At 42.1% G+C, this 13,254-nt stretch overlaps 1 protein-coding gene across 1 annotated transcript in view; it reads right to left on the bottom strand.

Annotated features, from left to right (window-relative positions):
- Positions 1-13,254, bottom strand: part of cabin1 (calcineurin binding protein 1) — a 38,769-nt gene that overhangs the window by 16,400 nt on the left and 9,115 nt on the right. The window contains 9 exon segments of the mRNA XM_029438939.1: positions 6,184-6,297; positions 7,539-7,933; positions 8,323-8,502; positions 9,225-9,290; positions 9,399-9,521; positions 11,404-11,615; positions 11,720-11,837; positions 11,840-11,879; positions 12,033-12,122. Coding sequence (XP_029294799.1) covers positions 6,184-6,297; positions 7,539-7,933; positions 8,323-8,502; positions 9,225-9,290; positions 9,399-9,521; positions 11,404-11,615; positions 11,720-11,837; positions 11,840-11,879; positions 12,033-12,122 — 1,338 coding nt within the window.

The raw sequence follows: 13,254 nt of genomic DNA, 5'->3' as shown, positions 1-13,254 counted from the left end.
GAAAATGACACAGGAACCGTGCTCACACAATAATTAACACACACTTGTGCACGATCTTGTAAAAGTTAGAGCGCAAGAGAGAAACGACTCACCATCACCAAAGAAAGCTACTCCACGCCGCCTGTGTTAGTATTCTTTTAGACAGTTTCTTGCTGGCAGTAGCAGCACCTGCAGCCCTGGCAGCGCCTCTACCCTGAAAGAGGCTCACGCTCAGAGAGCAAGGAGTGGGCTGCATTTGGGTGCTGGGGCAGCGAGAGCTGCAGGAGAGAAGAGGAGGAAAGCACAGCTGCACACGGCAGAACAGGAACAGAAGAAGAGGAGAATGGCAGCTGCCTTGGCAGGAGGAGAAACAGCGCTGGAGTCAGGGCCTATAAGCTCAGTATGCCACTGACAGACAAGCCGACTCGTTCCTCTCCTGCGTTCAAACCCTGCCATCTCAAAACAAAAACACCCACGCACTCCATCTCCGCTCTTCCTGACCCCAGCCTGTCGGAGTTCTCTCCCCCCCCTCCTTTCTCTCGCACTATACACAGTGTACAGCCAATCCTCGTAGGCGTTTGCCAGCCAATCAGCGGCAAGCGGAGAAACTCCCGCCCATTAGTGCACACCCACACAATACACACACAAACAGAGGAGTGAGCGGGAGAGAGAGCGTAATGAGGAAGCAGAACGAGTGCAACCGAGAGGAGATGAGTAGAGAGAGTACGAGCCAGGGGGAGGGGTAGAGCGTGATCACCCTGAAGACTGAGCAACAGGAAAAGAACAAGAGAACATAAACTGGCTGAAAAATGAACTCCGTGCTACCACATCAATGTAGTGAGAGGCACCGAGAACATGGCACACCAATAGTGAAAAACAAGAAAACACTTTAACCATTAACCACAGAAACACAGGTTGAGGAACAATGCTGTCTGAATAGATAACATTGTGTTCACACACACACACACACACACACACACACACACACACACACACACAGTATTTCCTCAGCCCTCACCTTCTTCAACTCTGGTCTCCCCAGCTGGCCACCATACACATACTAAGCAAACACACCTTGCTTTTCCTGCTTCCTGTTGTGTGAGTGCGGGAAGAAACTGCTGAAAAATGCCACGCTCAAGTGAGCACACAGCAGAAGAGGCAATGAAAAACACACCGGTTGCCAGATTTAACCCTCCAACGTGCAAATCAAAATACCAACTTGTACAAGATGTATTCATTAGGCCAATACTCCTCCCCTAAGAAAATATAACAAGATTCTCCTGAGTGGAGCTCCACCTACACCACACAGCTGAACACACAAATGTTTGAGTCATACATCAACCCGAGGCAAGCAATACATGTGCGACTGTTCCCCAGAAGACTATCTTAACCCAGTAAAACGAGACACTGAGGCCCTTCCTATAAGCAACTTCAGTCAAGCAGTCAAATCAAAACACAAATGCACATTCTGAAAATACAGTATAAGTTCATAACATGTTCAGAAACATGTTCTCCGAGAAGTTACAAGACCAGGGTGGATTTATGTCTTTCTGAAACGTAGCAACAAGGACATCCATTTTCTCTGGAGCTTCGGAGAGAGAGAATGCGTGAGTGAGTGGAAGAATATGTAAGCAAGAGTATGTGTGTGTGTGAGTGTGTTTGGCAGGGGGAGGAAGGAGGAGGCAACACAGAGGGACTCCTCACGATCACTCTCCAGTAGTCGTGAGCAGCCTGGTATTACAGCATTAAACCAACATCATTAGATTCAGCCTTGGTCTTCTGTTACAAGGGGAATAACTATTACACAAGTACATTACAATCATTTGCCCACAATGATGACATTGTTACAACACAAGATGTTTTCTTTCAATAGCCTGTAAAGAACTGTGTTACGTCACAATATCTGTGAAATTATTCAAGAGGAAGAACCTGAAGGACCTGAACACATTGATGGTTGGTTAGGCATACAACAAATAACACTGCAAGATAACAGAATCCTTATTTTGCAGCGCTATGTCGTCCAGCTCAGCCGAGAATGGAGAAATGTCTGGCAACGTCCGAAACACGAGGAGCAGGAGCGGGTTTGTACCTGCTGCACAGACTGTCTTTGTAGCGTGTGGTTGCGTGCCAACTGTGTGCATATTGAGTTCTACCAAGTGATAATGCAGTTTGTTGTTGTGCAGGCTTTGGAAGCGTAGGCTACATTCACTGGGACTGAATTAATTAACGGGATTGTCTTTACTACAGCATCATGATGTATGAAATGTAAAAACACCCACAAGGTCGCTCTACTGCTGCGTCACGTCACCTCTGATAAAAAGTGTTATTTATTTTAATATTCTTCTTTTCTTAGACAGTTCTATGTAAGTTTGTAGACTAGCCATGTAAAAATAGAGATGAGCAGCACAATGCAGCTTAAAATATTCACTGCCAAAGCAAACTGAGTCTAAAAACAAAAAAAAGGTATTCGGGACAGTTCTACCTCAAGAAGCCAAGTAACTTTATTTATTTATATATATTATATAGATATATCAATATATATATATATATATATAATTATATATATATATATATATATTAATAGATATATGATTGATATGATATATATATAATATATAATAGATATGATATAATCATATATATAGATAATATGCTATATATATATATATATATGATATATATATATGATTGATATATATATATATATATATATAGATAGATGAATAGAGAGATATATATCTAGAGATATAGATATATATATATAATCATATATATAGATATATAGATATATATATATATAATTAGATATATCTATATATAGATAATATATAGATATAATATATATAGATATATATATATATATATATATCTATAGATATATATATATAATATATATATATATCATATATTATTCAATTATATATAAGAATATATATGATATATGATATATAGATATATATATTATCATCTTATATGATAGATATGGATATATCTATATATATATATATAATCATATTAATCATATATAGATATGATAGAATAGTATATATATATATATATGATATATATGATATATATATATGAAGGAGCTATAGAGAGAGATACGAGAGAAGGATAGATATGAGAGGAGAGAGGAGGAGAGGATATAGAGAGAGAGAAAGCCAGAGATAGATAGAGAGAGAGATAACAGATATAGAGGAGAGAGAGAGGATAGAGAGAGATAGAGAGATATGAGAGAGAGATAGATAGAGAGAGAGAGAGAGGAGAGAGAGAGATAGATAGATATAGAACAGAGAGAATATAGGGAGGAAGATTCTCTTTAGATATAGATATATATAGAGATAGATGAGAGATATATATCTATATATATATATTATCTATAGTATATAATATATCATATATCATATATATATATATCATATATATATATATATATAAGAGCTCTGAGCCTTCTCAACCTGCACACTGTTCAAAAAACACACGCCAACATTTAAACAGCCAGTAAGTGGCAGAGCTGAAAGTCCAAGTATCCTACCACAATACAAATGTCAGTGTATCAATAATGTATCGCAATAGTCTGTACAATGACATATTACAGATTCAATCATTTGTCTGTGACTCAGTGACTTAATTCAATAACAACTACACAATAACTATTGTATCTCCAAGAGATTTAAGATTCAAATAAAGTTCAAAAAGCTTTATTGTCCATGACAAAAGCAACATAAAGACACACATCCGTGAGAGACTTACCATTACATTAAAAACACAAACAATTAAATAAATAAGAGCATTAAAGCAGTGACACTCTATAGTTGCCCTCATGCTGACAACCACACCAATAAATTATGCAACACGACCTCATCTGGATCATTTCTAAACAGCAGTATATAGGTTACTGTATGCAGGCCCCGATTAATGTAGTCCAGCCAAATCAAGAAGGAAAAGTAGGCCATCATGACCTACATTAGTACAACTCAGTATTCACCAACGGGCTCATTGAGGTGCTGAGAGTCAAGTCTTCTTGACATCAACGTGCCATATGTTTGATATGTGATCAACACTATGTCAATTTGTTGCAGCTTATTGGTAGCCACTCTGTCGCCGGAGAGATGACTCGAACACATACAATATATCTATAAAACACTGGCGCCGAGTGATTACTACTGCGGATCAAACGCAGCTGTCAGCTGAGATTGACTTAGAAAAGCTGGTTCAAGATCCACTCCTACCTGGGAAAAACTGTGCCGAACAAGTCCATCCATTTACAATTGAAACAACTTTATCCGCTGTCATGAAGCTGACAAATGAAGGATGAACATACAGGATACTTTTTGTTAACGTAGTAACTGCCAAGAACTCATAGATGGAATAAAAACAGCTATTTAGAAATGTTTGTATTGTCCTGTGGTAGAGAGAGAGAGAGAGAGAGAGAGAGAGAGAGAGAGAGAGAGAGAGAGAGAGAGAGAGAGAGAGAGAGAGAGAGAGAGAGAGAGAGAGAGAGAGAGAGAGAGAGAGAGAGAGAGAGGAGAGAGAAGAGAGAGAGAGCGCCAGCGAGAGAGAGAGAGAGCCAGCGAGAGAGAGAGAGACAGAGACAGAGACAGAGAGAGAGAGACAGCGAGAGCGAGACAGCGAGAGAGACAGAGACAGAGAGACAGAGAGAGAGACAGAGAGAGAGACAGAGAGAGAGACAGCGAGAGAGACAGAGACAGAGACAGAGAGAGAGACAGAGACAGAGAGACAGACAGACAGAGAGACAGAGAGAGAGAGAGACAGACAGAGAGACAGAGACAGAGACAGAGAGACAGACAGAGAGAGAGACAGACAGAGAGAGAGACAGACAGAGAGAGAGACAGACAGAGAGAGAGACAGACAGAGAGAGAGACAGAGAGAAAGACAGAGCTTCGTTTGAAGGGAACAATAAAGCTCCAACAGTTGGTACGCCAGGGTGGCAGGTTTGCCTCCAGAAGGGGCTCTGTGAGAACCCAGTGGGAGCCAGAGCAGTGCAGAGCTAACCTCCAGCTCAGACCTGGCCCACATCGCTCCTACACTTTATGGAGTCCGTATTTGACTCTACAGACTATTCAATCCACTATGTCCAAAATAATGTGCGCCACCAAAATATGCCGTATGACGTTGACATGAGGTGACACACGGCTCGTGTTATCTGTGAGAGCGTTGAGGCTTTGACAGATCACACAAGGAACAAATCAAAAAAAGCCAATTTCTGCACACATTGAAAAGGCACATCTGTTCCAAGTGAACAGAGGTAAATAATCTGACATGCAGAACAGATGACAGATGCAGACAGTAATCTCCTCCACTGGAACCCAGCAGAGGCCTTGTATTTCTGAGAAGCATCTCCTACTGTGTGACTCCATTTATGGCAGCGCATCATGTATCTAGTGATCCATATTTAGGGCTGATCTTTGTGCATCCAATTGAATTATGTGAATAATAAGTGTGAAAAGGGTAACACTAACTGTAGTATGGCAATCATTCGCTCACAGAAAACATGCAGACAGCTCATTAGTCACAAGCGTGAGGACACACTTCAGTGCTTCACAGGCTCCCTCTCTGGGAGGCTCCATTAGCTGCTATATTTATCCATTTATTATGATATATTACTCAACTTTAGAGTAAAAAGACGACACATAGAAAAGTATTTATACTGAATGAACGGTGCTTCTGTGTGTATGTGAAACAGGTATGTTTTTGCAATAGGATTCTTTTGTATTCTAAACCCTCCACTAGGTGTGAAATGATAAAAACATCTGTGCATTGATTCTCATCCAGAGGTGACATAAACAACAACGTGTGTCCACCTTTGGACGTTACAAGGCAATCTCAAAAGTGCACAGATGAACGATTCGTCTACAAAGGTGCAGTGTCGTCCAGTAGTTTTGATTGTTTACTATTATTCTGTGAAACCCCCGGGTGTCAACACATTTACCCAGCAACCACGGCTTAGCCCAGGGGACGATTTTGCTTTTGGAATAAGACTTTATTTGCCAATACCTTAAAAAGGGTACTGTGCTGTTAAAACAGTGCATTCATTTAATTCTTCAGTCAATTCTTTCACACAGTACTGGCCTTGAAAGTCACTTTGAAAAAATTTGGTTCGATGACAATGCATAATGACACAATGACGTGCAGAGGAGGAAGGCGACAGAAACATGCAGGCATGGTGAACATGTGACTTACATTAAACAGGTTCGTCTTGTTTCGTTCACAGAAAAGTCCTTGTGCTGGCATGTGCTTCAGCTGTTGCCATGGGACACTGCTTCCTAGCAACACATCTCGGGCCCACTGTAGGTTCTGTGGAGGGAAATCAATAAATAAATAACATACATTTAAATGTACATTAATATACAGTTTACACACACACACACAACAGAGGGACACCGCTTCATTACATAAATATAGTGACAGAAGTATCTTTACATGCTGTTTTTAATATCGTCTTCTAAACTATGCTCATTTGCAATCAGGAAAGTGCAGATCTCTTTTTACAGCGTGATGACTCACAAATCGGTGTCTACATTAGTGCCCTGTTTGAAAAGATAGCAAGCTAAAGCCACTTCATGTTATCTTTCGCCCAGTAGGCTATAGCATGACATGACGGGCTCCCTCTCACTCCATGCTTGGAGTGGGGATAAAATTAGCCAGTGAATGCGAGCGGAGCGGGTTTTTGCTGAGAACAAAAGGGGGCACCGAGGCTTTTAACATTGGATGTGTCGGGTTGTGAGGGCAGCTAAGCAACGTGTCAACAGCATCAAATCAACTGACGTGTCGCTGCCACGTCCAGGCAGCTGATAACGCCACTGAGGGAAACCTTACCAACTGTGTAAGCCTCTTTCAAAAGGGTTTCTACATTTAATTAATCCTTAAGGGAATAATCTTTATTATACTGATTAAATTAATCGGTTAATAATGAAATCAATCAATAACAATGTAAGGTTTCTTCAGTGTTGCACTCCAGACACTACCGCTGGAGGCATAAAACTCATGATGTTGCACATACAGCACTCTGAGGTCAAATGAGCATATTATAAAACATAAAACAGCTTTCCATTCCCAATCCACCTTTATTGAGTGGGGACAAAGGCTGCAATAAAAAGCTTTGACTAATGGAGTGCTGACAGAAGGATGCCACCAGAGGAAAGCTCAGCGCAACCCGACTGTGCCAAACTGGCTGAGCGAGCACTGCGCTACCACCCACACACACCTCTGCCCACTGAGCCTTACAGCCAACACAGGCTGTTTCAGCACCTCGTGCATTACTGCAGAGCTCTCAGACACAAGAAAATACAAGTGCAAAAAAGCCCTGAAATAGCCTTCGAAGCTCCGATACACTTGACACGAATATAACAAATGCAAAAGGTTCATGGGACTTTTGAGAAAATTATAGGAATTCTTAGGAAGCCCTGTCGTAAATGTCACCTTTAACGACAGGGGGGGTATTGATTATAGTGTGTATGAATAAGGTTTAATGGATGATGTGGCCTTTGCAATGCGATGAGAGTAGTAGCGCCCTCCGTTCACAGGGTGGAACTGACCTGATGGGTCTTGCTGTTGTGGTAGAAGAACGCCAGGCGGTAGAGACTCTTGTAGTGCTGAGGGAAGCGGCCGAGGCAGAGGAAGAGAGCACGGACGCACATTTCCACCAGCATTCGTCTCTGGTCGCCACGCTCTGCGGGCAGGGCCTTGGGCACCTCGATCACCTCAGGGGGGGGCTCTGGCTTCCTCTTTCCATCGCTGGCAGGTGTTTGAGGAGCAGCCTGTTGAGTTTGGGCCGGCTTTGGAGGGGTGACTGGGACAGGCAGAGGATGAGGACAAGGGTCCGCAGAGACCTTGGGGGCTGAAGCCTCAGGGAGGGTCACCACCACAGCTTCTACTACTTCCTGGATAACCTTTTCTTCCGTCTGGACGCCAGAGTGTTCCCCATGTGACACTTAAGTAGGATATAAAGCAAAGACTTTAGGACTTGAATCCAGAGTTTTGAACATTAGACCAGTTTTCTGTTCGCTTAAAGGATCAGTTGGTAACTTTTATAAATAAATCATATTTGCCTGAAAGTAGTGCACGAGACATAATCTGGCATTTGCAAGATTCCTGAAGGAAAACAACCAATCAAAGAGGACTATCTAACCAATTCTAACTCAGTACATTCAAAGGAGGTGAGAAATAGGCAATGCTGTAACATAATCTTGATCCATACTTGATCAGCGCTGCCTAGTTTAAATCGGCATGACGGACACTGCGTTAGAGACAGTTTCAGCAAATATGAGGCATAAAATGTCACCAACTGAACCATGTGTCAAGACTTCAGTCCGAGTGTACCTGTGTCCTCAGATGCAAACTGTCCGTCCTTCACAGGGGTTGTACTTTCGGATGACGACGAACTGGCTTTTCCAGACGCAGGTTTGTGGTTGCTGTCTTGTGAGCTGGTGGGATCTGTGAAGGCATCCTGCGTGGAGTTGGAGTCAGAGAGCATCACCACCTCACTGTCCTGACTGCGCTCTGCCAGAACAAAAAAACATCATGGGTCATGCCGCCAGTCGCATGGACCCAGATCAAGACAAATTAATACAGCCTTTGGGGATAAACACACATAAATATCCTTTCTTCTGTCCAAAAAGTGGAATTCACTTGTTCACAAAATGTAATATACTCTTATTTCAGGTGGGACAAACTTTCATCGGTTAATAAATTAAGATTACTGTATTGTACGAGTTCCAACCAATTATCCAAATTGAGTAATGGCATACTTTAACAGCATGCTGTGTGGGTCCTTGTCAAGCTGTTGGTTGGCAACTTGTTTTTAAATGCCAAACACTCCCTGTTATAATGTGTGGGGAAAAGAAATAAATATAATAATGAAATACGAATAGGTCATGAGCCTCAATTCCTTATTAGTGCATCCCTAGTGACACACTGTTATAAAAGGAGAGATGGTTTGTTTTTGTAAGTGGTCCAAAACCATAATGCCAGCATTCCTCTTAATTGCCAAGTTGTGCAATCTCAGCAAAAATAAAGTCCTTGGCAGGGAAGTGTAACTAACAGAATGAGAAGGGCTACTTCAGTGAATAATGCACACAAGTGACTCAGTCAGGAGCTAACAGCAAAGTTACAATGGTACTGTAAGGTTTGTGTGAACAGACAACTGTGCTTCCCGCAAGAATGTACTTCATTTTGGATTAAAAACATCTCTTAAAGAGTTTGGTGGGTTTGAAGAGCAGTACCATTCAGTGAAGCCAGCCACATTGGAGACCTGGGCAGGCAGTAATCATGGTCAAACTCTGGTGAGGCTGTTGAAGATATGGGGAGCTGGTTTTAAAATATAATCAAGAAAAGCTGTATCTTTGAATTTATATTTTTTTAAAATCTGCAATTTCCCTCAAAAATCCATCATTTACCTTTCTTGGCAACTGAATACAGATGTGATCCCGCTCCCCTTGAAAACGTAGAACCTGATTCAGACACAAATACCTTCGAGTGGCGTGCAAGTGTTCGGAATTTCTCAGTATTTCCATCCAAAACTGAAAGAAAATAAGGCCTGTGCTATGATCAGTGGAAAGAAACCTGCTGCCTCTTCAGCAAAGAAGTTAAGACACGGCTTTGCTGAAGAAGCAGAGACTTGGAAAAGCCCCCTGGCTTCTGTGATGTTGCCCAATAACTGCTCTTCTGCTCTACAGAGCATCACATTGTAAAAATACAGAATACTTGGAAGGTGTAGATGATGAACAGAAGATCATTTCCCCAGATAATGCTTAGATAGATGCATGTCTGAATCAGGCCCTACACTCTCGTTGTCACCTTGATCTCCTTCAAGCAGGACTCAAGCCAGAAATATTTGACACCTTCAAGCAAACGTGTGCACGGTGGAGTATCTTCTGACTTCAGTTTCAAAGTTGTCGCCAATTATAGGCCAGCCACATTCTTCTTGACTTGAAACTTTCACACTAATTGAAAATGATATTCAATTAGTGGAAAATAGCAAACACATGATTAACGAGAGATTTTGAAAATATCTAAAATAGGATTTGACTTCCTGTCAAATTAAGCCCACACCAAACTCAAAGCAAATGTGACCACATGATACACCAGACAATTAAGTGAAGTGTGATAAAGGAGCGACTTTGTCCAGTCGTGAAGCCATTCACCCCATTAGAACTACATGCATATAAATGGCAAAGCAGGTGGTAAAAGCAAGCAGGCAAAGAGGTAGCAGGCAGGTAGGTAGGTAGGAATCTGGAAAGGGTGACAAAACTGGCAACGTGGGCAATATGGCTGTTATTTGCACATTCAAGCTAAACATGGCACATGGGGAGGGTGAACAGATGTCACGGTGTTTGTCATATGGAAAGAATGGTCATGACGGTTTTCTCCAAACAGCATTTTGGCGTCAACAACCTGCACAGAGTCGCACACGAATACAACTGTTGACTCCAATTCCTGACATTTAACTGCAGGCTGCTTTAACTCAATGTGTAAGTATGTGGCTGCGTTAACGCTAACATCTCACTGGTGCAATGAAAACACCACTGACACTTTCTCAGAATTATGATTGTAACTCTGCAAGAGTCGATGAGAGTTGTTATGTTGTTCACACTGTACTAGCTGTACATTACTGAAAGCAATAATGTAATAACAACACATAATAAATAATAATTACAGCACTCTATTTTCACATCTCATACAAATACACATTTCTATGTGTAACACTGGAAACTGTCCAGCAGAGTACCTCTACTGTTCTGAACACAACATCCAAGTGCATGAATTTAAAATGTTGATTACGAGACTATTTCACAGACGTCTGTGGTTCTCTAGTTGGTTGTGCGTCTCATCCGTTGTTCTCATGGGTCTCTGGCGAAACAGATCTTAATCTCAATAAATGATCTGATTAAATAAAAGGTTAGAATAAGAAGGCAGGTGCTTGCTGATAAATATTTAATCAATGTAAGCAAAGCACTCTGGATTAGCACCTGGGATCACTGACAATGCACAGCGCTGTTTAATTAACACAGTGAAGCAACAATCAGGATCATTAACAATGTGCAGCGACGTCTCAAGATGATTGGTAAGAATACAAAATAAGACCAGCATTAAAGCAGCGACTAGAAATGGATATTATTTCAGCGCCCACACACACACACACACACACACACACACACACACTGCAAAACTCAATCTTTAAATATTTTTTGTCATGCATAGAAAATAGTCAAATAATCAGTAGCCATATTGCCCATTTCACCACATCCCAATCACCCAGTGCATGGGGATCATAGTAACTGAAACCAAAGCCATTAAGCATGGTGATTAGCAATCTGAGCACTCCCCAAAAGGCTTCCTGTCCCAGTGCAGAAAGGGCAAAGAGCCCGACCCCAGAGACAGTGTCTAGGACTGGCACTGTACCATCGGCCTGCTGCTCCTCATGCCGCTGCTGCTGCCACTGCTGACGCCGGAGTGTTTTGCGTTTGGCGTAATCATGGTCAAACGGCGTGGCCACGTAAGGAGGGGATGTCAGACCTGGGGTGGCAGCTGATGGGTGGGAGGAGCTGAGGACGTTCCCTATGCAAACTGACGAACAGTTAAAGTCTTCATCCGTCATGGAGGGGGGTTTCTCCCTGCAATGAATCAAGAACAACGTTGAGAATAAATGTTTAGCAGTAAAAATGTATATTTTCTTTATTTTGCGTAGTTGCTGCTGGTTTATATTTCTATATCTTACTTTTCAAGGGACCTAGGCATGCTTGGCATACTCTTCTCTTCCCCCCTGGCAAATGGCCCGGTAGCAGCCTCAACCAGCAAATTGAACAAGAGCTCGTGGTCCAGATCAGGCACATCCCCTCTAACAGTTTAAGGGTGGTGGCACTGAGACGGAAATGCAACTAGAAGACAGAAATTGGAAAAAGATGTTTAGTGGTCCTCTAGTATGTGCACAATGTCTTCAAATGTGAATGCTTTCAGACCCTTATCTTCCGTAACACAATCAATGTGACATAACTAGGAACTATTTGAGCGACTGTCCGCAGGTAGTTTACCTCCAGGGCCTCCATGGCCAGGTCAGGAGGATTATGGTAATGAATTTTCCGGGGGTACCTGGCAGCTTCTTCATGCAGATAGTGTGCTGCCTATAAATATAAAGAGGAGAGCGTCACACACACAATCATCCGGTAATACAAATGAACAAGGCTCACTGTATTCACTCTGCTGACCCTCATCACACTACGTTTCATACAGGTCCATCTGCTTGCTCTGATCTAATCACAACAAAGCAATGACTAACTCCATACATTGTTCTCTCTAGGAAAAAAACATCTTGCGAGGGCGGAAAGGCAGCGGCCTGTAGGCGGATTATGAAACAACTCCAGCGAGAGCTCGAAAAATGCCTGCAATTAAATTATTAAATTATTCCTATTACTTTCAACTATAGTTATTATTTGCATGGTTTTTACAATCATGACAGATTGATTCCTTTGAAAATCAAATGTGTTATTGTGTTGTAAACATAAAACTTCTTTTAGCACATGTTCCAGCTAACATACTTTCATTTTCTGACTAAATGTTTTGGTCACCGGAGGAAATGAACACAGAATTCATCATTAAACAGAAGTTATCCACCAAATTCCTTTGCCGATTATCAGGTAAAACGTAAATTACGAATGCAACTATGGTTCTGTGATTCCCAGACGAATGCCAGTAGCGGAAAACAAAAGGGGACGAGTCTCAAGATCTCGTTAAAACAAAGTCATGTGCATGGCCGGGTAACACGAGCGAAACACTGGGGCTGACCACGCGACCAGAACCTCCAGCAATGATCACAGCAGCTAGCAAAGACCAACTGTAGGCTCCAAGCTCGCTGCCATTCTAACAACTTAACAATTAAGGCCGGGAACAAGACTGTGAGCTAACCACTGCAAGCGACAGATGGTTTAAGTCAGTCAGTGTGGCTAGTGAGCAAGCCAGCACAAAGACAAGGTAGGAAAAGATAGTATAGTCTGTCACAGCCTCAGAGGGCAACAAACTGCACTCCAACCATAAAGCCACATGCAGGATGACAAACACAGAATGTGCTTGCCTCCATTGGACCTGCAAAATACAGAACTGTGACACAAATCTTATGGAACAACTAAGCAGCGGTAAACAGCAGGCCAACAGGGAGAAGATCACAGAGGCACGGGGTAGCCTACACGTCACGCACATGATTTCAAACTGCACAGAGCACGAGGAGACATATCCACTGCGTTCACTGCCGCTGGCAGT

Source organism: Cottoperca gobio, chromosome 9 (assembly GCF_900634415.1).
Source record: "Cottoperca gobio chromosome 9, fCotGob3.1, whole genome shotgun sequence".
NCBI lineage: Eukaryota > Metazoa > Chordata > Actinopteri > Perciformes > Bovichtidae > Cottoperca > Cottoperca gobio.
Note: the sequence above shows the minus strand (reverse complement) of the source record. Positions and strands in the feature narration are given on the sequence as shown.